We start from the raw sequence: 23,682 nt of genomic DNA, 5'->3' as shown, positions 1-23,682 counted from the left end.
AAAAAAAAAAAAAAAAAAAAGTTCCCGATAAAAATCTGAAATTTTGAAACACCATTTTTTCGTTTAAAAACTGCATTTTAACACAGAAACTGAAATTTTCGTTTTTGACACGAAACGGCGTTTCTGGAACAGAAACGATACCAAACGGAGAGTAAGAAGGAAACTTACTTAGAATACGTGACTCTAGTTACAAGCTAAAAAAGAAACTATAACAGGAAATTGAAACAAACACATCACAATAGGGACACTCCCCTTATCATGAGTAGTGTTCAACACTCACCCTCAAGCTGAAGTATATATATATATATATATATATAAAGGCTCCAGCTTGGAACGGCAAGAACAAACATTAAAAGCTCTACTAGTCTTAAACATATATAGCAGTCGTAGACACCGGTGAGTTCAGAGAACTTCATCCTTGTACCAATATCAACTCAAACACACCAATTATCAACAGCAAAAGTAGAGAAAAATCTTCGTTTCGAATAAATCCAGATAGCAACGAACAAAATAAGTGGTAGAAAACACCAACCACAATCCAAAATACCATAGTAGCAACAATAACATAGTGTTGTAAATTGTGTATAAGGGTAGAATTGTCTTATAGGGGTATCTCTGTCTTTTACTCAATTCTAGAATATTCCACTCCACATTATAATTAAAGGAGGCTTGTGTCCCATATGAAACGGGTCATTATTTCATTCAACATGGTATCAGAGCCTTAGATCCAAACCCTAAGGGCTCCCATCTCTCTCTCTGGATTTTCGTGCCCAACGCCTCCCTCCCTCCATCTTCTCTCTCTCTCACCTCTTTTCCTATCAGCTCCCTCTCGTGGTGGTAGTCTCTTAAACCACCAAGAGAGGCCTTTAGTCTGTTCACCTTTACTCTTGGGCTCTCATATCTCTCTTCTCTAATGATTTGAGAGACCCAATTTCCACCATCTATCGATTTTCTGGATTTCCACACCATGGTCAACATTTTTTATCAAGGTTGTTCTTCCTTGTATGATGCAACAATCAACTTGAAGATGACTCCATTTGGTGCTACTTCTCTCAGTGTGGTATGTATTAGCCACGTTATCATCTCAGGACTATGTTCCAGAGCTATACCCAAAATCGATTTTTCAAGGTTTTACCTCTTTATTGATTTTTGGAGTTTCAGAGTTATTCTTTGCTTTTGGTGCCTTTGCTACTTGCAGTGGGCGCATTCCAGACATTCTTCATCACTGCAATTTCTTTGAGTGGTAATCATGTTAGATATTTCGACTGCAACCACAGGTTGTGGTGATGGAAACCTTATTAGTTCTTCTCAACATTCCCTATGTGTGCTATTAAGCTTGATGGCACCAACTAGGTCGCGTTCGTGCAACATATCTATGAAATCTCATGGTCTCAATGGGTATCTCACAGGGACTATTACAAAGCCCGCTGATATAGGATCGAATGTCAACAAGTGGGAGTGTGAGAATTCCTTGTTTATGGCTTTTCTTATCAATTCGATGCAGCCATAGATTTCTCGTGGTTATCTCCTTCTTGATTCTGCTACTAGGGTATGGAAAGCTGCCTAGGATACTTATTCCTAGGTTGGGAATGATGCGCAGGTTTTCGAGCTTCACAAAAAGATACATGATCTCAAACAGGGGGAACTGACTCTTTCACAATACTACTCTGAGCTAAGGTATTTGTTGCAAGAGTTGGACTTCTATGAGGAGTTTCAGCCTACTACACCTGGTGATGTTGTCAAATTCTGGAAGAGGGAAGACAAGATTCGAGTTTATGACTTCATGGAAGGACTCAACGTTACATCTGATCAGATCTGTGTCCATATCCTGAGTCGTGATCCTTTTCCCACTTTAGAGCAGTCCTATGCTCTGGTTCAGCTTGAAGATAGCTGCTGAATCAATATGCTTCCACAATAAAGCCCCACTTCAGAGAGATCAGCTCTTGCCTCTGGTGCTCAGGTTCCCAGTGACACACCATGGGCTGGTGGTTCCTCTACCAAATCCCCTGTGAAATACTACTATTGTGGTAAGCAACGCCATACCAAAGAACACTCTTGGGAACTTCATGGGCGCCCTGTTGATGCTTTTGGTAAGGGTCGTGGTAAAGGACGTGGCAACTCAAATACTAACCAGGACAACCACACTGATGTATCTGACTCAGCATCGCCTGCTTCCCTCTCTTCTGAAGAACTACTTGCATTCCGACGTCTTTTGACTAGAATGGAGTCTCCTCAACTTGCATTTGCGACTACTGCTTCCACTGTGGCCTCTGACCCTTCTAGCTCAGGTATTCCTTTTTACGGTCATAGTCCCTCTGACTCCTCCTAGTAGATCATTGACTCCAGGGCGTCAGATCATATGACAGGTTCTCCGTGCTTTGGTAAAGGCATAGCTCGTTTAGCAAATAGAATTCATTCATCTATCTCTAGAAAGGGTTCTGTTTGTTGCTCTCCTACTTTATCACTCTCCTCATTTTTACATGTTCCTCTTTTCCACTAACTTGCTGTCCACTAGTAGCATTATCTCCAATCTCAATTGCAAAGTCACATTTTTCCCTGATCATTGTGTTTTTCAGGATTTAGTGACAGGGGCAATGATTAGCTTTGGTAAAGTGCATGGTGGTCTGCACCTAATGGATGAAGGATCTTCCTCAATCTCTGGTCAGGCTCTTTAGACTTCCTCATCGTCTCCTTCTGAGCTACTACATTGGCATCGACGTTTGGGACGTCCCCCTTTAGGAACTCTAGCTAAGGTTTTTCCATCTTTTAAAAGTTTTAATTCGAGTGATTTCTTTTATGAGGCATGTGTTTTGGCCAACCAAACTCGGATAAACTATTTTGTTTCTAGTAATAGAAATGCCACTTTATTTTCTCTAGTGCATTCTGATATCTTGGGTCCTTCTCATACTGTGTCTGTCAATGTATTTAGATAATTTGTAACTTTTATTGATTGTCATTCACGAACTACATGGGTTCATTTGATGCACCATAAAGGAGAGGTCTTCTAGTGTTTTCAGAATTTCCACTGCATGGTGTAAACTCAATATGAGGCCACCATTAAAGTTCTCCAGAGTGAAAATGGCGGTAAATATTTTGAGGGCTCCTTCCAGACATACCTTGCTTCTCATGGGATGTAAATCAGACCAACAATGTTGCCACCCCTGCTTAAAATGGTGTCGCAGAATAAAAAAATCGGCACCTGTCTGAAGTAGCAAGGTCCCTTATGTTCGAGATTATGTCCCCACTCAATATTAGAGTGATGCAATTCTCACAACTACCTTTTTTATCAGCCAAATGCCCTCTTGGGTACTTGGATTTTGTTGTTTTTTGGATGTCCTTCAGGGTTGTACGGCCTATCTTATTCCTCCAAAGGTCTTCAGGTGTGCGTGTTATGCTCGAGATCATCGTTTTCATGGGAAGTTTGAACCTCGTGGTCTTCGGTGTATTTTCTTGGGATACTCTGCTTCATAGAAGGGCTACGTTGTCACCATCCTCCTTCCCAGCGTTGGTTTGTTACTATGGACATTGTGTTTAACGAGTCTGCCTCGTACTACCCTATGCCACCTCTTAAGGGGGAGCCTTCTTCCACACTTGAAGCATTGGAAGATGTGCATTGGAAGATGTGTCGCCTCCTTCGGCTAGTCCCATTGTTGCCACTTCACCCGTTGCCGCAGTTCTTGTCTTTCTAGGCTTCTCAAATTCCCTAGTTAAGGGGGGAGACTAATCTAGAGACATGGGTTTATGTTCGAAGGAACTACTCCACCACGCCAATTGACGGCCTCTAACACAGATCAACTCCTTTGGAAACTAGTAACCTTCTTCCCTCCTCTAGTGTTGATTCCCTTGATAACAATACTACTAATCTTGATATACCCATTACTGCCCGCAAGGGTATTTGATCATGTACTTTGCATCCCATTGCTAAGTTGTGTTTTATGACTTTCTCCCTCCGATTCTAGGTTTGTGTCTTCTTTATCATCTGTCGATATACCCCAGACTTGGAAGGAAGCCATTGCAGAGTCATAGTGGAAGGCAGCTATGTTTGAGGAGATGCAAGCCTTGAAAAGAATGAAACATGGGAGCTGATCCGCCTTATTGCACAGAAGAAGACAATTGGATGCAAATGGGTCTTCACTGTTAAGCAGAGGGCTGATGGTGTAGTGGACCACTATAAAGCCAGGCTGGTTGCCAAGGGCTTTACCCAGACTTATGAGATAGATTACCAGGAGACCTTCACACTAGTAGCAAAAATAAACACTATCCACATCATCTTGTCCTGTGTAGTCAACCTGAATTGGGATCTTCAGCAACTTGATGTGAAGAATGCATTTTGGCACAGGGAACTAGAGGAGGAGGTTTGCATGGACATTCCCCCTGGGTTGCATGCTCTAATACTCAAGGGAAAGTATGTAGTGTAGCATGCTCTATACGGGCCAAAGTAGTCACCTTGTGTATTATTCGCTTCCAAAAAGCCATGGTTAGTGCTGGTTACTCTCAGAGCTATGCTCACCAAAAATTGTTCAACAAGCGAATAGGTGGAAAGATTACTATGTCGATTGTATACGTCGATGACATCCTCGCCATAGGTGATAATATTGATGAATGTTCTCGCCTCAAGTTATATTTGGGCAAGGAATTTGAGATCAAGGATCTTGGACAGCTTCGTTACTTCCTCAGCATTGAAGTTTCCTGATCCTCTAGTGGCATCTACCTCTCTCAACGAAATTATGTTCTGGATCTTCTCTCTGTGATGGGATGCAAACCTGCCGACATTCCAATTGATGCCAATTACCATCTTGTTAACAAAGGCAGTGATCCTATTGATAAGAGGCAGTTCCGGAGGTTAGTTGGGAGGTTGATTTCTCTCTCCCATAATCGTGCTGACATTGCTTATAGTGTCAACATGGTCAGTTAGTACATGTATGATCCTCACTTTACACACATGAAGTTGTATCGCGTATTCTCCATGATAAAGTTTTCTTGCAGTCATGGTATTCTCCTCTCTCCTCTCTCCTCATGGTCATCTTCAAGTTAAAGCCTTTACCGATGTGGATTGGGAAGGATCTCATGATGACCGCAGGTTTATCTATGGCTATGATAACTTTGTGAGAGGTAATATTGTTACTTGCCGGAGTAAAAAGCAAGCTGGTGTTTCTCGGTCCAATGCTGAAGCGGAGTTCCGGGCCATGGCTCATGGTGTGTGTGAAATTCTATGGCTTAAGGGCGTTCTTACTTATTTGGCCATTCATGTCACTCTTCCTATGAAGCTCTTCTGCGACAGTAAATCTGCCATCAGTATTTCCCACAACCTCGACCAGCATGATAGGATGAAACATGTGGAGATCGATTGTCACTTCATAAAGGAAAAGCTGGATTTGGGTCTCATCTGTGTGCCTTTTGTTCTTAGTAATGAACAATTGGATGATGTTTCTACTAAAGGTTTAATTGTTTAAGTAGTAAAGTTTTTCATCCGGTTATCTGCAAGTTGGGCATGTGCAATATCTAAGGGTGGAATTTTCTTATAAGGGTATTTCTATCTTGTATTCAATTCTAGTTTTCCACTCCACATTATAAATAAAGGAGGCATGTGTCCTATATGACATAAGTCATTATTCTATTCAACACATAATAATACCTTCTCAAAGAAGGCAAGTAGGAAGTAGTAATCTTCACAAAGAAGACAGATAAAACCGTAGCATGCAACAACTACATCATAAGCCTTTCTCAAGGAAGGAATATAGTAAACTTCATAGAGAAGACAAATAAAAGTACAAATATTAATGTACTTATGAGCCCCAAATAGAGGTCACATATAAAATTGCAGCATATGTAGCTGCAAACCAAGTAAAAGTGCAATATAGGTTACTGTGAACCAAGTAGTAGCATTAGGTTGGTAGATACCAAATAACTCAGCATAAGGTTGCTGGGAACTAGACAACATAAGGTTGTTGTGAACCAGATAACATGAGTTTATTGTGAACCAAACAGCATAAGATTATTGTGGACCACTGATAAATTTTTTTTTTGTTTTGATGATTTAAAAAATTCATTACCAAAGCAGAAGAAAATATACAGCCCCTAAAGAGGGGAGGGGGAGGGGAGAGAAAAAGCAAAAACCTACACTCAAGTGGAGGGCCTATTCCTGATGATGAAACTAGAGAACTCCCAGGAATTTACAATACGGAAGTTTCTAGGGGAGGGGCTACAAGTGGAAGAGAGACAAGAAATATTGGCCTTGACATCAAAGGAGATGGAGTCCCAAATTTTATCCAAAGAGCGAGAGTTGGAGTTCCATTTCCTATGATTTATTTTCATCCAAATCTGATTTATGGTTGCACAGAGGCGAGCTTTCCTGCAGAATCAGAAATAGATTTTCCTTGAAAAGTCATATCAACCCAAATCCATTCTCGAGGAGGATTCTACTGTTGGATGGCCAACACTTGCCAAGGATCCCTTTCCAAATGGAAGTTGAGACAATATAGGCAAAGAAGAGATGCTCCACACTTTCAGTTTCCATGCCGCAAAATGTACACATAGGGTCCACTGGGATACCTCTGAGAATGAGGAATGAGTGATTGGGCAAGGAATTTCTCAATCCTCTCCAAGCCCTGAAGCTTTGGCGGGGGATGTGGTCCTTGAACCATATGAGATTGTGCCAAGGGAAGGGCTGACCATGATTTCTAACAAACTCCCTAGCAGCCTTTGAAGAGAAGAGCTTAGAGGAAGGCAACCAAAGAATAGAGTCTTGTTTATGCCTTTGCGAATCCAAGATGACCGGCAAGGACAAATGACATCGAGTTGGGGAATGGATTGAGTTGGGTTGGCCCAATTTCCAGAGGATAAAATATCAGCTACAAGTGCTTGCTTGGACAAATCGGAGCTGTAAATTGTTCTGGCACTTATGATATGATATAGAATTCCTCTGGATGTCAGGGGTCAAGCAAAAGGGAAGTGTTAGCCCCATCACCAAGCTGGGTGGAGATGGCTATAGAGATGGAGGGATGAATGGCAATGATGTTTCTCCAAATCCAACAAGCATCTAGATGGCATTTCACTGCCCAAAAATAATCAAAACGAAGAAGGGTCTTGTAGATCTAGTCAACCCAAATGCTCTTCTTTTTGGAGACAATTTTCCAAGCAAGCTTGATGATACCCGCCGAGTTAACATCCTTGATTCGTCTCAATCCTAAGCCCCCTTCCGCTTTAGGGAGATAGACCACAGCCCAACTGACAATATGGAGAAGCCTCGAGCAATCACATCCTTCCCAAAGGAAAGAGGCAAACATGGATTCAAGTTTGGTGATGATGGACTCTGGAAACCCATAAATGCCCGACCAAAAGATGTAGTAAGCTTGGAGGACAGATTTGATAAGCTCTAGGCACCCTGCAAAGGAGAGAAGCTTTCCTTTCCATAGTTGGAGATGTTTCTTGATGAGGTCAAGCATAGGAATACAATGATGAAATGAAAGTCTGGCAGGAATGAGAGGCAACCCAAGATACTTAACCAGAAGGAGGCTCAAAGAGAATCCGGTTTGCTAAAAAAGGAAGGATTTGGAGGAGTCAAGGATCCCAACCAAGAAGATGAGAGACTTTGAAGGGTTAACGCGGGCAGCCCAGACATAGTGGCAATTTGGTTCAAGCAGAGCATGATGGCTTCAAGAGAGGAGGGATCTGCTTGGAGAATATCATCAAGTCATCTGCAAAGGCAAGGTGAGTCAAGTTGACAACCTTGCACTTAGGGATAGGAGAGATAAGGTGTTGATTAGTAGCCACTTGAAGGCTTCTAGATAGAGCTTCCATGGCTAGGAAAAAAATGTATGGGGATAGCGGGCAGCCCTGTTTAATTCCCACAGAAGAGGAGAAATATGCAGCCGGGCTACCCTTCACTAAGACATAAAAGCGGGGAGAAGCAATGCAGTGATGAACCCAATTGGAGAAGGTTGGTGGGAAACTCATATTGTTAAGGACCGAGATGATATAATCCCATCTCATAAATTGATTGTTGCTGAATACCACAAATAACTAACTTCATAGATAAAAATTTTAGCCGAGGACATAAGCACATGACATGAACAGAATAGTAATAATCTTCAGCTAATGACTTGAGCGAATGATAATTATAAGCTGCAATCTCCCCCTCACATGTAGCATTACACGTGGACCCATAATATAGAAGATGCAATAGAGAATAATCCACCATGATATGGTAGCAATAACCAACATCCCGAAGGATGAACATCACATAAATCCCATAATCAAGAGCAACCACTAATATGTCCCAATAAAATAATCTCTTACCTACCTCTCATGGTACAAACAACATACCAGATAGGCTAGATTTAAACAAATCTAAACAAATAATATCCAATAATAGCAATAACAACCATCATTCTATGCAAGCACCAATTATCAAAAAATTGCAACCCCAAACTGATATGATCTAGGGGTCACCAAAGCAATAAAATTGCAAATATATAAGACCATGGTAATTCTGTAAATAATTCATGCAATTCTAGGTTCGAAAACCCTATTTGGGCTTGCTATGTGCCCACCCATATATTAGAGCTGATTTGGGAGTTGTCCCGATCAATTACAAGCTCCAAGAAAGTAGTTTGAGGTAGTATGACCTTGTCCAAAGGAGGCCTGAGGATGACCCAGTAAAGAGGAGTGATCTAATTCTCATTGAAGGGGCTAAAAGAGCTAAAGGCAGGCCTCAAATGACCATAGGAGAAATAGTGAGGAAAAACATGCAGTGTTTTAATCTTGTCCCAATTGTGACCTCTGATAGGGCTGATTCGAGGGCAAGGATCCACGTAGCCAACCCCATTTAGCCGAGGCAAGGACAAATCTGGACTTTTATATAATCTATAAAACAGAAACAAACAATGAATTAGGAGGGGCTTTATAGTAAATAATCAAGGTAAGGGGACCAACTTTAAGTAGAGGAAAAATCTATTTAAAGAAAAAAAAAAAAAAAGGGAGGCAACATCGTGAAAGTGAAAAAGGGGTAATCCTGGAACGGAATTAAAATAAGGACAACATAGAATAAGGGACAAACTGGGGTTTAATAATGGAAAGTGAGATAAACAAAGCATATCGTGATTGTCTAGGAACCATAGAAAACAGGGGAAAAAGAGGGGTGGTGTAGGGGTGGAAACCTCACAGGAGGTATTCTTCTTCTCCCTTATTACAAGAAAAGGGAAGAAGAATTCTTCTTCCTCACAAAACAAGCATAGAGGAACCCATCAATGACAAAACCAGTGGTGAACATTGATTGTTTCCTACCTTAAGACGCAGCCAGAAAAACCAGCAGAGGAATAGGGGAATCGATTCAGCAGTGGATATTCTAACACAAAACCAGCAGCAACCAGAAGAAAATCCTAGTGATGCAGCATTGAAGACATACGCAAGGAGGAAGAAGAGACTCCAGCATCCCATCGAGTAGATATGGAGAGGGTGCACAGCAGCCCACGATTTTGTTATTTGGAGGATATTTTTTCTTTCATCAGTTTTGGGTTAGTTAGTTTAGGGGCAATTTAAGTTGTCTTATTTGTGTCTTATTCTTAGGATACAAGTTACTTTTTAGTTAACTTTTCAGTTAACTTTTCAGTTCTTTCCATATTAAACTTTGTATTGAGGGACTCGATTAGGAGGTTCCCTTATTTGAAAATCTTCAAATTGTTAGGATGTGATTCCCCCCTATTATCACTATAAATAAAGCATGGAGGCTCCCATAAGCTCCATGATTTTGACTACACAATTGATGGCTGCTGCTATTGTCTTCTCCATGAAGAAATGGTGTGTGTTTGACCGCAGTTGAAAGGTTGTTGTCCGATCTGGCGACTCAGTGCTGTGTGAAGCCCAAGAGGATCTATTCTCTATTGTTGTCTTCTTCTTATATCATCATTCAAGTTGTTATTTCTGCGTCAACCATACAGGTATTTGACTCCTAGTCTTCTCTCAGTTCTGCCCAGGAATTCCAGAATTACTTGTGCTCCAATCCATCTCTCCGGAGCAACCCAGTCATCCCCTAGGGCTGTCCGATCGAACCTTTCCCTCACCTAGGGTGTTGCCTGATCCAATTTTCAAGTATTTCTGACCTGTGATTAGTGACATATAGGAAATCTCCAACATTCTGTCTTTTAGTGAATCATCAAGCCTAGAACCGAGATCAATAGAGTAATTCTGTTTTCTATTGTTTCAACCTTTCAGGTGATGCTTCTTCATATCTTATGATCTGTTTAAACCCCTATTTCAGTACCTGATATACCCCTTTCCATACTTGTCCTTACTCTGGCTCTTGAACCCTAAGTAATGAAATCGATACCCAGATTTCTTGTGCTGATTTCAGTCCTCGTTTGATTTTTTTTTGAACTATTTGGTGCTTTAATTTTAGGTGTTCTTTGATAGTATCCTGCAGCTTGGGATTAGGTTAACTTTTCAATTCTAGTTCTACTTACAAGGCGAAAAATCGCAACCAGTAATACTAGCAATTGAGTCCCCAGAAAATACCAGTAAATCGCAAACTAACCAATACAACCCCCTAGCGGGCGACAGGTGAACTTCAATGAAAATAGTGGAACACCAGAAATACAAGAATCGACATCAACTTTCGATCAAAAGCAACCAGCAGCAGACCACAACACAGCAGGATTCGATTAGGTCATCAATAATAACAGCAGCAACTGAAGCAAATCAACGATCAATTCAGCAGTAGAAATAGCAGCAGGTATGATCTTCATACAAATCAATCTCCTATCAACTTTCACAAATAGGAATGGCCAGCATATATGGCTGTACACCACAAACCAGAACCTTGAATGAATCTCAAAACAGATACTGGTTACAGCTCTGATACCATGTGACAAACCCAGAACCTGGAACCAGTAACTACCAAGTAGAAGAGAGAGAGAGAGAAACGGTGGAAGGCGAAAGTATGCTGAACCACGATAGACTCAGCTTGTGCACTATCATGGTCTCCCAACCTTTATTTATAACACTTGCTATTACAACTACACTCTAGGTAGGAATCCTACTTGAGCACACAACTCTAATCACAAGCTAAAAGGAAACTAAAATAGGAAACTGAAACAAACACATCATGATAGGGACGCCCCACCTATCGTGAATAGTCTTTAACGAGACCCAAAACTTAAATTGTAGCTTTGGTTCGTAAAATGGTGAAAGGGGGATGAGGTTTTTCTTCCATGCCTAATGAAAAGGTCCTCTAGAAATGGCTTGAATTGATAGCCATTACTCTCACATTTAGGAGAAATATTTTAGGGGTAAAGGAAGCATATAATGTGAAGAGGAAAGGTGAACCTTTTGATTGGCTTTAGAGTGTATTTGGGGAACTACTATTAAGTTTACAACAAAAGTGGGTTTATTAATTCTGAAAAAAAAAGGTGGTTAACAAGGTGTCAGGAGGAAAAATGTCCCACTAGTTACAGCCATCTAAACAACCATCATGTTGACAAATATCACACTTCGAAAGGGAAAATCCATCAGTCTTCCTGACAGTGATTACAACATAAGCAAGATAAACAAGCTCCACCTAGGAATTTGCCTACATTGAAAAGACATCCAAATGATAGGTGTCAAACTTCAACTTATGCAAGAAAGAAATCCTAATGAAAGGTCAAAGACTCCAACTTATGCAAGCTCTTGGAGCATGACGAAGTGGAGAAAAGTAGCAGAAAGAAGTGAATTTGATGTAGTGCTTTCCATGGAACACGATCTAGACACTTAGCACCACAAACAAATAAACATAAGCAAACAGTAAGATCATCTAACATGAGCATATAAATATTATATGAATAGACTGATCTAGTAACTGAAATGGCACAATTTTAGCATAAGTTAGAGTACCAATTCTTCACTACTATGCTTTGGAAATCTGAGAACTCCTGGTTGACTTGTCTCATTAGTTATATGACAACCTTGGCTTCCCTCCTGACAAAGCTGAACATCAAGCCATGACTCCTTGACCTAAAAGACAGAATCATAAGGAATCAATAAAAAGGCTTTCCCAATAAATCAAGAACCAGAAAATGGTGACTTCCTCTGATTTTAAGTGAGGGCTTTATTACCTGTTCAGGTAGTAAAGGATTGTCCAAGAAAGAATACTCTCTAAAATCAATCCGTGGGCCAAATTTCACTTCTGGCAGATCCATTAGCATGACATCCACCTGCAATGCAACATCTCTTCCTTAATCCTTTGTCCTCTCAATTATCAGCTAATGATGCATGAGGCACAGCAACCAGGTCTACTATGGTCAACATGGAAGATGAGTGAATATCTGATGTTACAGTAGACAAAAAAATGAACTACCAAGAGAGGGAACCATTTCAAGAAGCTAAGAGTTTTCTGCAATTCTATCATATTATTTACTCCCAATTGCATGATCATGCATGATTTTTTTTTTGGCTAAAAATGGATATCTAAGCCTTCGGCTTGACTAGTCCCGTGAGTCCATTTTGACCCCACAACCGCATGGACCTGGTCATACCAGGGTTGAATGAGAACCATTCAACTTTCACCGAAAGCAGTGACGAGCACTAAACATCCCCGTATGAGTGGCCCCAAGGAGGTAAGAAGAGTCAAACTCAAAACCACACGCTTCTTGAGGCGAAGGTCCCTTGCCAACTCGGCTACCCCCTTGGGGTTGATCAAGCATAATTTAATTCAACGAAATATGAAGAAACTTAACTGATGGGAATACATCAAAGAAATTACTGAATCACATGAAACTAATAAAAAAATCCTAATAATCATTTCCTAAACAGAAGTACCGCAAATACATGATCCAAAGGGCAGAGAAAAGGTTGTCTTGTCATAGTCCCCGGTAAAACTCCAGGATGAGGAAACCATAGTCTATCCAACCTGCACCATAGTGGAGGCATCACCTAAAAATAAAAGAAAAAAGAGAAAATGAAAAATGTTAAAAGATCAGAATATGGACAGTTAACTACATATCAGAAATAATTCGATCAATTTTTTTCAATTTTAGAGAGAATCAGAAGATTGCATATGAAATGAGTTATTTCATATTGCCACATTTAGGTTGGCCTAATAGAAAATGACCTTTGGCTCTCATTTGTATATTACTTCATTCATGAAGAAAAATATATAACAAAATAAATCTCAAATTATGCAAATGCAGCAAAACTGTGATGGCGCCTTGAACAATGGTGCAGCATCTTATCGTGGCTTGATCCGTGACTCTAAAGAAGATCCCATTTTTTCATATGCAGGAGGAAGTGCGGATCTATGAGTCCTTACTATGAAGCTTTTTGCAATTTACAGGGGAATTTCCCTGTGCATAGAAAAGGGGCTGTTATGTTTCAATTCAGTCTGATTCTATGCTCGCTGTAGATATCTTAACTGGGAAAATCGTTGGCCCTTGGAGTGTTCGAGCTTTGAAGAGTAGTATTCCCATCTTGGTGACATCATTAGTACGTACAGAGTTCATTCATGTATGGAGGGAAGTAAACCAGCCAGCAGACTACATGGCTTCTTTCCCTACAGAAACGGCTGAAGATTCCATCCCATGGAATTCCCCCCAACCTGCTTGTTCTTGTGGAAGGAGATAGGGAATGCACTGTTTATTAGAAAATGTAATCTGTTTGGCCCGTTGTTGCTGATTGATTGCTTTGTTTATTGTGGTGGGGCTGTCCCCCATTGGGTTAGGGGTCCCTTTCTCTCCTTTATACATGTCTAGATTGGGGGTTTTAGGCCTTCCTTATTCTGTATATTCTTTCTTTCTTTATTCTATAGAATTCACACTACTTATCCAAAAAAATAAATCCAATCAAAATTGCTTTAATACAAACACATGGAAAAATAAATAGTTTAAGATAAATTCTCACAGAACCAACAGAATATGCCAATACTCACCAGTGTACGGTTCAGTAAAGAAGCAATAGCAAGTGCACTCCTTATTTCCTTTATCTGAACAAATAATTTCCAACATAAGTAATGAAGCATCACATAAGTATTAAATCATATTGCATGCAACAAGGCAGGTTTCATACTTGGTAATTAATTAGAGAAAAGTGTGATTCAATGTTGTGCTCTCCATCAAGCAATAGGCTCTTTGGGATAGAAGGTTTAAATGACAAGAAACCTCCTGCATAAGTTCCCTGAACATGTTAAGTTTCCATCACCTCAGCATCTTCGAGACAACCAATCCGAAGTCAACAACCAAATACAGGATGAAAATTTTATATAATTTAACATGGAAATAGTAGCAAAAGAAAGAAGGCAGTCATAATTTCCACATTTACAGGTAATGGCAATCATAATTTATAAACGTAATGTGAAGTTGAAAATAAGATTCAGAAATATGAAAAATAGGAGTTGCTTCATTGCAAAGAAAGTAAGAGATGGGAAGAAAGAGAGAACTCAGTCACCATCATCATCTGATAATTCATCAGACTAACCTGGAAGTTGGGAATGGGAAAGTTTGAGGATGATCCGGGGTCAGCAACATGGACATTTTCATCTCAAACATAAAAATTCAATGGGATATCTATACACCTAACAAATTTTAATTTCTAAGAGAACAGAAATCCAGTGGGTTATCTAGTCCAGCTACACCCATCAAAAACCTTGAACGACCTGGATGTGGTTCACCAGACCCTGATGAATCTCCATGTGGACTCTACTTAATAATTGCTTTACTCAACAGAGTCCTTAATTTAAACATTCTGCAGATCTTTGTAGAATTTCAATTCCTGTCTGCTATAACTTCAAAAAGCCAATGCACGAATTTTGTTCACGACTTCTTACAATGCACATACTTCATACATTTTTTAACAGATATTTCACATCAATAACAGCTTCCTTTAATTAAGAGAGAGAGTGAATGCTAAAAATTGTGCCTAACTCAGTTTCTAAACATAATTGGCATGCAATAGCATAGCGAGCAACCAGAGTACGATGAAAGCTCATATTCATGTAGTTTGAAAGGGTAAAGTACACATTTTCATTGCTTTTTTCAAATTTGTCAAGATTATTCAGTTAAGGAACTCTTTGAGCATAAGTGGTTAAGGAGGCATAGGTGATAAGGTGGTCACCCTGGACTGGCACCTTGGTCGCTTAGCGATGCCTTGTTGGTGTCGCCTTTATTACTACCTCCATCACCTTGGTCGCTTGGTCGCTTGGTCGCCTTGATAACTATGCAAGGAGAAATGACCAACAATTACTTTCTAGCTGCACATCAGCCTGTTAGGAAACCAGGTTCGAGATTAACTGGCTCAACAAGGGGTAAACCCATGTAATAAACTGAATAAGAACAAATGGACTTGTGCTGCAGGCATTTAATAATTCGTTGTCTCCGGAAATCAGTTGTTCCCTGTCTTTCCCTTAAAAATGAATTGCATCAGGCTGGTAGATGTGTGAGATCAACCTATTTTCATGAACAGGTGATGGTATAAGCTGCCCAACTGTCTAGGCAGGGTGAGGTACAATAAATATGGTTCAGTAATTGATAGGATAATCATGATAGTCACTCATTGGCCATGAAGTTCAAATTCTTCAAGCAAAGCACAAAGATATCATAAGATAGAAGAAACAACTAATTAGTCTTAACATCTCACCATGATCTGGAATTTATTTTCTTTTCTTTTCGATCTCCCTAAGACTCCGCATCTTTCAAAGAAACGCATTTTACAGAAATTGTCTTAAAAGCGAAAAAAAATTGTAAAGGTAATTAGGAATAGAAAAAACAAATCTATTTACTGAAATGTGATATAAAATTTGGAAACTTCAAATTTAATTTTATGGATGTAATACACCCCCCCCCCAGAAAAAAAAAAGGAAAAAAAAAAAAGAAAGAAAAGAAAAGAAAAGATGTGATACAGAATAATATCACAAATTGACTTTCCAGCAAAAAAAAAAATGATTGAAACAAATGAAGACTAAAGCAATAAAGAAATTGAGGAAATGTCCAATTGATGCATGTTTGATCTCTCCCCAGGTTTAATACAAGTAATATAAATTTGGATAAAGATGGAACAATATATCACATAGTATTGCGTAAACTGGAAGATTGAGACATGAGAAATGGGGATTTTAGCACATGGAAATTGAACATACTGAGCCATGTAGTAAAGAAGAGCAATTGGAGATTATTCCATCTTGCTAGTGGCAAAAGAAATTCGGTATTGGGCCTCAACTTTGAACATCATGTTTTCTACTCAGTGAACAGTATATAGATCCTCCTACTAGCACATTGTTGTATTTAAGGCAAAGTCGAATAGTGGTTCTTGAAGATGGATTACATGTCCACAACTTTTTTTCCCCATTGTAAAGCAATTAAGAGATAATATTTTTTAATACAAAACAAATGTAACCAATTGTTAACATGCAAATGGCTTTAATTTTGAATAAGAAAAGAAAATGAATCTAAAATATTTAAGATTGTGGACCACACCTGCACCTCAGAGAGAAACTCAAAACTAATTTAGAGGATTATAATTTATTTAATATAGATTTATTTCAGCATTTGTATATTGAAATATCAACAAGCAGTGAAATGTTTTAAGAAAGAGATGAGATAGGTTTTAGGGTTGTTCGCTCCTTTTATATAAATAATTTTATTGACAATGAAAATGTTAAGAAAAATTTCCTCTAGCTGACGGAACACAAAATGAGGAAATACCAATAATTAAAGTATCAGTATTGGGTATCATATCGGACGGGTGATTTTAGAAGACGTACCGCATCGTCTCGAAGATACTCAAGATACGCATTGAAATGGTCAAGATATGCATGGAAATACACTTTTGGAGCAAAAAAAAACCATAAATAAGTTCAAAGGAAAGAAGTACATGCCTAAGACACCTTGCATCAAATTCCATACGATACATTATTGATGATGGTTGCAACACTTTGTTATGATTGGAAAACTGGCATGCCCATGATGTTCTGATCACTTGTGGAGAAAGAGTTCAGTATAATGCAAGGTCAAATAGACTCGTCTTTAGTCAAGAAAGACAATAGGTCATGGTGAATGGGAGCCGGGCCCCCACCCCCTACTCTCCTTACAGTAGCTTGGGATAGTCTCCACTCTCCAGAGCATCAATTGAAGACCTAGAGGGAGTAGAGAGTTTTTTTTTCAGCTCCTAAGGTTCCCTGGACTGGAATCGTCTGGGTCCCAAATCATATTCCTCGCCATAGCTTTATCACCTGGAGGGCTCTCTCATTTTTTTTTTTTGGTTTTGGGATGAATAAATAATAAACTTACGCAAGGAGAAAAATATATCTGGGGGAGAAGGGGGGGGGGGAGAACAAAGCACTAACCGGATGGTGCTTAGACAAGCAAGTTTGGAGCTGAAAACAAAATAGATGGCATTCCAAATCTTATCATAGGAGCGAGAATTGGAATTCCATCTAAAAATATCCACTCCATTCAGAGGTGATTGATGGGCACAAAAAGCAAGCTTCCAAGCGATATCACATATGGTGGAACAAAAAAATGTCATATGAACCTAGATCCATTCTTTGTTGAAGGGGAGAACACTCCTTATGGAAGGCCAACAACAACTGAGGACCTTTTTCAAGATGGTAGGGGAGAAGGGGCAGGAAAAAAAAAAGAGATGGTTGACATCTTCCGAACCATTCCAGCAAAGACAACAGGAAAGGGGAGGTGGAATGTGCCGGTAGATGAGAAAGGTCTGTGTGGGGAGGCAGTTGGAGACAGCACACCAAGCTGTGAAACTATAGCAAGGGCTATGACCTTTGAACCAAATAATGTTACACCAGGGAGCAAGGGACCAACAGTTCCAACATAGTTCTAAGCAGAGGCGAAGAAGAAAACACCCGTTGGAGAAGGAAGCCAAGAGATCCTATCATCTCTACCCCAGAGGGTAGGAGGGAGGAGAGGAAGGGAAGACTAGATATTGGCTGAGGGGTGGGGGAGAGGAGAGGGGGGCCAGGCTCCCTCTAAGAGGATAGCAACCACGGTGGCAATTCTACTAAGAATAGATAGTTCTAAGGCTAACAATAGAGAGGAGCACACCTGAAGGGTGCTCAAGATCAAGCCAAAGAGAGTTTGAGGTGTTGTTGCCAATGATGGAGAAAATGGCACCAAGAGCTTTGGATTTAAGGCTAAGAATTTTTCGCCAGACCCAAGAGGCATCAGAGGTAAGAGAGAAGGTCCAAATGGAGTCATTTTTTAGGAGAGAGGAGTAGACCTAAGAGACCCAAATGCTAATATGTTTAGATGAAATCTTCTATATCAGACAGAATTGACATCCTTAATTCTTCTTAGACCAAGACCTCCCTTGGATTTAGGAAGGCAAATGGAGGCCCAACTTAAAGGATGGATGAATTTAGAGGAATCAACCCCTTTCTAGAGGAAGGAGCAAAAGAGATATTCCACCGCTTTGATGGTGAAGGGAGGGGGAAAATGCCAAATCAATAGAGGTATAAGGATTGGAGCACAAGATATGTAAAGCTTCAAACACCCGACATAAGAGAGGAATTTGCCTTTCCATAGCTAGAGTCTCTTCCTCATTAGGTCAAGCATAAGGGTACAATGGTGATTAGTAAGTCTAGCTTTGATGAGCGGCAAACTAAGGAAAGGGAGAGAACCAAGGGAAAACCCTGTAAGCTCCAAGAGATGAACCTTGGAAGAGTTGGAGAATCTAGAGAGAAAGAGGCGGGATTCGAGTAGGTTGATATGAAGGCGGAGAGACGCTTAAAGAGGTTAAGGGAGGACATGATGGAAGAGAAAAAAAAAAAGGGCCAGCCTTAGAGAAAATCATGAGATCATCAACAAAAGCTAAATGAGTGAGCCAAAGTAATTTACATTTGGGAATGGGAGAGATAAGATGGTGGTCAGTGGATGATTGAATGGATCTAGAAAGCAGCTCGAGGGAGAGGGCAAAGAATGAGGTTAAGAGGGAAACCTTGTCTAATACCTACGGAAGAGGGGAAGAAACCACCAAGGCCACACCATTGACAAGGGCAAAGAAACGAGGGGAGGAGATACAAGAATGGAAACAATGAACAAAAATGGGAGGAAAGGACATTTGGAGCAAGACTTTAGAGATAAAGTCTCAAGATAAAGTCCCATCTAATGGAATCAAAAGTTTTGTGGATTTGAGGATAGTGGCAAATCTATGGGATTTCTGATCAAATCCTCTAATAATCTCATAACACAAAATGATATTTTCAACAATACTTCTACTCGCAATGAAGGCAGACTGGTTGGGGTTGACAAATGAGTCAACAACCGATTGGATTTGATTGGTAAGGACTTTGGAAATAAACTTATACAAAATATCCCAGAGGGAGATTAGCCTGAAGTCAACTATGTGGGAAGCCCTCCATCTTTCTTAGGGATGAGATTGAGGAAGGTGTGGTTGACACCATTAATTTGATTGGAGTTGAAGAAGAAACTTCTGATAGCACTAATGAGTTCAGACCTAATGATGTTCCAACAAGAGGAGAAGAAACCCATACTGAAGCCATCGGGACCAAAAGCCTTATTGGCTTTGTAGGAGAGGATAGCAAAGGAGATCTTATCATCAAAGGGGATGGATTGCAAGGAATGGAGGAGATGATTGGGATAAATTTAGTGAGGAGATCCTGGGGGAAGGGATCGGACGAGGGAGGAGAGGATGTATAGAAGACGTCAGAGAAATAGGAGACGACTTTAGTTTTGATGTCCTTAGGATTAAAAAGAATAGAGCCATCATGAGAGGTGAGTAATGGAATGGAGTTGGTATTGGTTCTAGCTTTTAAGGATCTATGAAAGAAAGATGTGTTGCAATTTCAGAGTTCAAGTCACTTAATTCTGTAATTCTGGATTTTTTACGAAGAAAGTTCTCCTCTTGGGAGAGAAAGGTGGAAAGATTGGAGGAGACTGATTTCTCCTTTTCGAGGAGGGAAAGGTTATGGAGATATGATTGAAGCTTGACCTGGATGGATTCCCACCTATCTCTATAGGAAGACACCTTATAAGAGATGTTTCCAAAGGAAGAGGAGTTCCAGCTATGGAGGGTTAGTTTAGCATTCCTGAGCTTATTCGCAAAGGCAACAAGGGTAGAGGAGAAGGCTTGGACTGGAATATTCCAGGGTTCTCTGACTATAGGGAGGTAGTCTTGATGGAGAGTCCACATGTCGACAAATTTGAAGGGTTCAGGATCAAAGGAGATCAACGGGTGGATGTGGAGGGAAATGGGATATGATTAGAAATATCGGGGAGGTCAAAAGTAGCATGGGAAGAAGGGGAGGAATTAATCCAAACCTTGTTAACAAGGGCCTTATCAAGCTTGCAAGAAACTCGGTTAGTGCCACTCCAACGATTATGCCAAGTAATCTTGGTACTAGCCATCGAAGATCATTTATGCCAATGTCTTCAATACAATCATTGGAAGACTCAACCGAGGAAGGCTCAATAGGATCACCTCCTTGTTTATCAAGGCTAGATCTAACCATATTAAAATACCCTGCTAATCCCTAAGGAAGGGATCCAGTGAGGGGAGCAAAGGAACATAGATCTAACCAAAGGGAAAGGCTTTCATTGGCATGATTCAAGGAATAAATAGCGGAGAAGCAAAAATTAGAACCAAAGAGATAAGAAACAGAGAGGTGGATAGACTGAGAAATTGAGGAGATGGCAGTAGTGACAGGGAATTTGAGAGGACTTTACAGGATCCAAATGCAACCATTGGGGCTGCGGGAGAAGTTATAAACAAAGGACCAAGAAGGGGCTATGGAAGCCATGACACAGGAAGCATTAGCCTCTAGGACTCTGGTTTCCAAAAGACAACAAAAATCAGCATGGGAGGAGCGAATACAAGATCGGATGGCAGAGTGCTTGGCCGAGGAGTTTAAACCTTAGACATTCCAAATGGTCCAAGGGGTAATTTAAAGGGAAGGGAATGCCATTAATGGCTCAAGGGAGCTGGAAGAAGACAAGCCTTTCAGATGCCTGTGATACTCCTTAAGGGGAAACAGGGAAGAACTAGAGGTCTTATCAGAACTTTTGGATCTATTGGCATAGCTTCTACTCCTGGTTCGGGTGGAGCCAAGGCCTTTAGGAAGAAGAGGCTTGAAGGTGTTGCATGGAGTAGAAGCTCTAACAGTAGAAGAGCTGGTGGTGGTGCTAGGTATTGTTGGGGAGCCCACAGGAGGAGGGGCAACTGCACAAGCCAAAGACAACCGGGAGGGATTCCTTCCAAGGGGGAAAGCAGAGCAAAGGAACCATCATCCAGGAGGCCACAAGGAGTTGTGCAAGGGGGCGGTATGGGCGACGGGAGCTATGGAAGAAGGGGCACCTTCAGAGGCAGTGACTGGTAGAGCAGAAAAGACAGCATGTTCAGGGCTTGGCGAGAGGCCAAGGTAGGCAAAAGAAGGGTCTGGCGGAGGGCCAAAGGAGACGGTGGTAGCAGTGATAGCAGGTGGGGAGGAAGCAGTGATGTATGAAGGGGCACCTTCAGAGGTGGTGATCAGTAAAGCAGCAGAGGCAGCATGATCAGGGCCTGGTATAAGGCAAGGGGAGATGGACACAAAAGTGTAGGTGGAGGTTTTAGCAGTATGAGGTGGGACAACTGAAGGCGAGGAGGCGATAGTGGATGCAGAAGGAAAGACTGACCATAGAGAGGGGCACCTTCGAAGGTTGTGACCGGCAGAGCAACAGGCAGAGCAGTACAGACATTACGAGCAGGTCCTGCGGAGGGAGAAGCCCTCAGCCAGGGAAAGATGAAGCAACGATAGTAGGGAGGTTGAGTGAGGGAGAATTCCTGGATGGGTTAGGAAGACCCAAGTGAGCCAAGTTAGGAGAGGTGGACTGGTATTCTGAATGGGAATGGCAGACTGATAGTCGATCAAAAGCAACTTTTATGGGAAGTTTGGGTGCAACAAGATGGGCAAGCTTCCTTTTTGTGTAATGATACATCTATCAGATATGGAGAGAGCGAATCTTAGGAGAAGAACATCCAAATCTATGACAATTTCTCAAATTTGGGAATCCATCTCCTTCAAAGTTAGTACAAACATCACTCACTAGTTTGGCCCGTGGGTGGACTCCCTAAGGAACCGCTGCATTGCTACTTCTTGGAACCTCCCTATCCATTCCTAAAGGATAGAATGATGGTCTCTTTATTTGTTTTCTCATTTTTCTTGTTCCTTTTCATTGTTCTGTTCTCCCCTTTAGGGCTCTTATGTTTCTGAGCTTATTGAATAAATATTTTTGCTGACCCAAAAACAAATTTATAAATAAGCAATATATAATATGTATCACATATAAACACCAAAATGGAGAACAAAGTATAACAAAACAAATGCATTCAATTGAAACTTCTATAAAGGAGGCGGTATCTTACTTATACTGATGTACAATATATGTATATAAATCCCAACTCAATATCAATTGTTTTTTGCAAGAAAATCAAATTTTTTTTTAGGTTGAACGCTTTTTGACTTTATGAGAAATTTCAAAATCTATGAACAAACTGGGGTAATAATTCGTGTTTTTGATGCAATGTTTTAGTTTGTTTTACCTAAATCTACCCAAAAATAGCAAAAAACATGAGTAAAACCAATGATTAGCGAAACAAATTCGAGTATTTTCAACTTACTTGTCTTGTTCTATGTTTAGCTTCAATAGATGATTTTTTATCCTTCAATCATCTAAACATCATTTTGATTGCATATTCTGAATCATTTTCTATTAATCATATCGGTAAGGGAGATCGATTGTGCAGTTGTGCTTCAAATTTTTTAGGCTTAAGGACTGCCAACGAGAAAAGCAGGTTTTGTTTCAATAGTGAAATGGATTATGTAGATACATATCTTAAGTATCAGCACGTATTGGTGAGTATCAGTGCGTGTCAGCTGATACTTATCGATACGTAAGGATACATTATACTTTTTAAAAAACTGCACCGTATCGGTTAGTATCATAGCCGTAACAACCGATACTGATATGTATCCGCTGATACGATACAGCCTGATACTTTAAACCATGGGAAATACTGACAGGAAAATGATGTGATGACAGTACTAGATCAATGAATCAATATTTAGGAAGCAGAAATCTATATCGAATAACAACCAATGAACTTTCTACAGAATATATTAGGAACTGGACTGATAATTGATGTGTCCATACACCGACCTAGAGATCTCAACTCAATCAAGAAAGACGAAAAGAACATTTTATAAAAATGCAAAACTCAACAAGATCTACAAGATGTATGACAAAATAAATAAATAAATCAAATGGATAGAGAGAAAACCTGATGAATCATAATATTCTGGTTGGTCATAGAAAATCATGGCCTCCCGTAGCCGATGGCGCTTTCCTACAGTACCTGAATACTGGAAGGTGGTATGCACCGCATATGGTTCCAATCTAAGTTGTTGATGCATGGCCTGCCAGTGTAGATAAAGCACTTAGAGAAAAAAATTTCATAAGCTTCGTTATTGGTCAGCACTGACCTTTTTCCAAGACATTGTTAATATATTGAGTAGGAATGAAGCAGATGAAGAAGATGTTGAGACATTGGGAGCTATAAAAGTATAGTCCCATCGTTTATCTAGGACCTTGGATGTGTCTTCATATACCATTAGGCTATCTCAATCAAATGGCTTAAGCTTTTGGGTTGGACCCCCAAGTGGTATTTTGTGGGCTATCCTACTTTATTTAACAAAAAGCATAACTGAGG

At 40.3% G+C, this 23,682-nt stretch overlaps 1 protein-coding gene across 2 annotated transcripts in view; it reads right to left on the bottom strand.

The window, feature by feature from the left end:
* Positions 1 to 23,682, bottom strand: part of LOC122079249 (arabinosyltransferase XEG113-like) — a 75,917-nt gene that overhangs the window by 1,531 nt on the left and 50,704 nt on the right. The window contains exons 6-11 of one of the 2 annotated variants that reach the window (XM_042645542.1): positions 23,254 to 23,389; positions 14,035 to 14,129; positions 13,898 to 13,951; positions 12,802 to 12,906; positions 12,090 to 12,188; positions 11,869 to 11,988 (exon numbers count right to left, since the gene is read on the bottom strand). In XM_042645542.1, coding sequence (XP_042501476.1) covers positions 11,869 to 11,988; positions 12,090 to 12,188; positions 12,802 to 12,906; positions 13,898 to 13,951; positions 14,035 to 14,129; positions 23,254 to 23,389 — 609 coding nt within the window. Of the gene's footprint in view, positions 1 to 11,868; positions 11,989 to 12,089; positions 12,189 to 12,792; positions 12,907 to 13,897; positions 13,952 to 14,034; positions 14,130 to 23,253; positions 23,390 to 23,682 lie in introns of both variants that reach the window. The other variant, XM_042645541.1, reaches the window with a different exon arrangement.

This window comes from Macadamia integrifolia, chromosome 5 (genome assembly GCF_013358625.1).
Source record: "Macadamia integrifolia cultivar HAES 741 chromosome 5, SCU_Mint_v3, whole genome shotgun sequence".
In the NCBI taxonomy this organism is placed as follows: Eukaryota; Viridiplantae; Streptophyta; class Magnoliopsida; order Proteales; family Proteaceae; genus Macadamia; species Macadamia integrifolia.
This window is presented reverse-complemented; position numbering and strand designations above follow the sequence as displayed.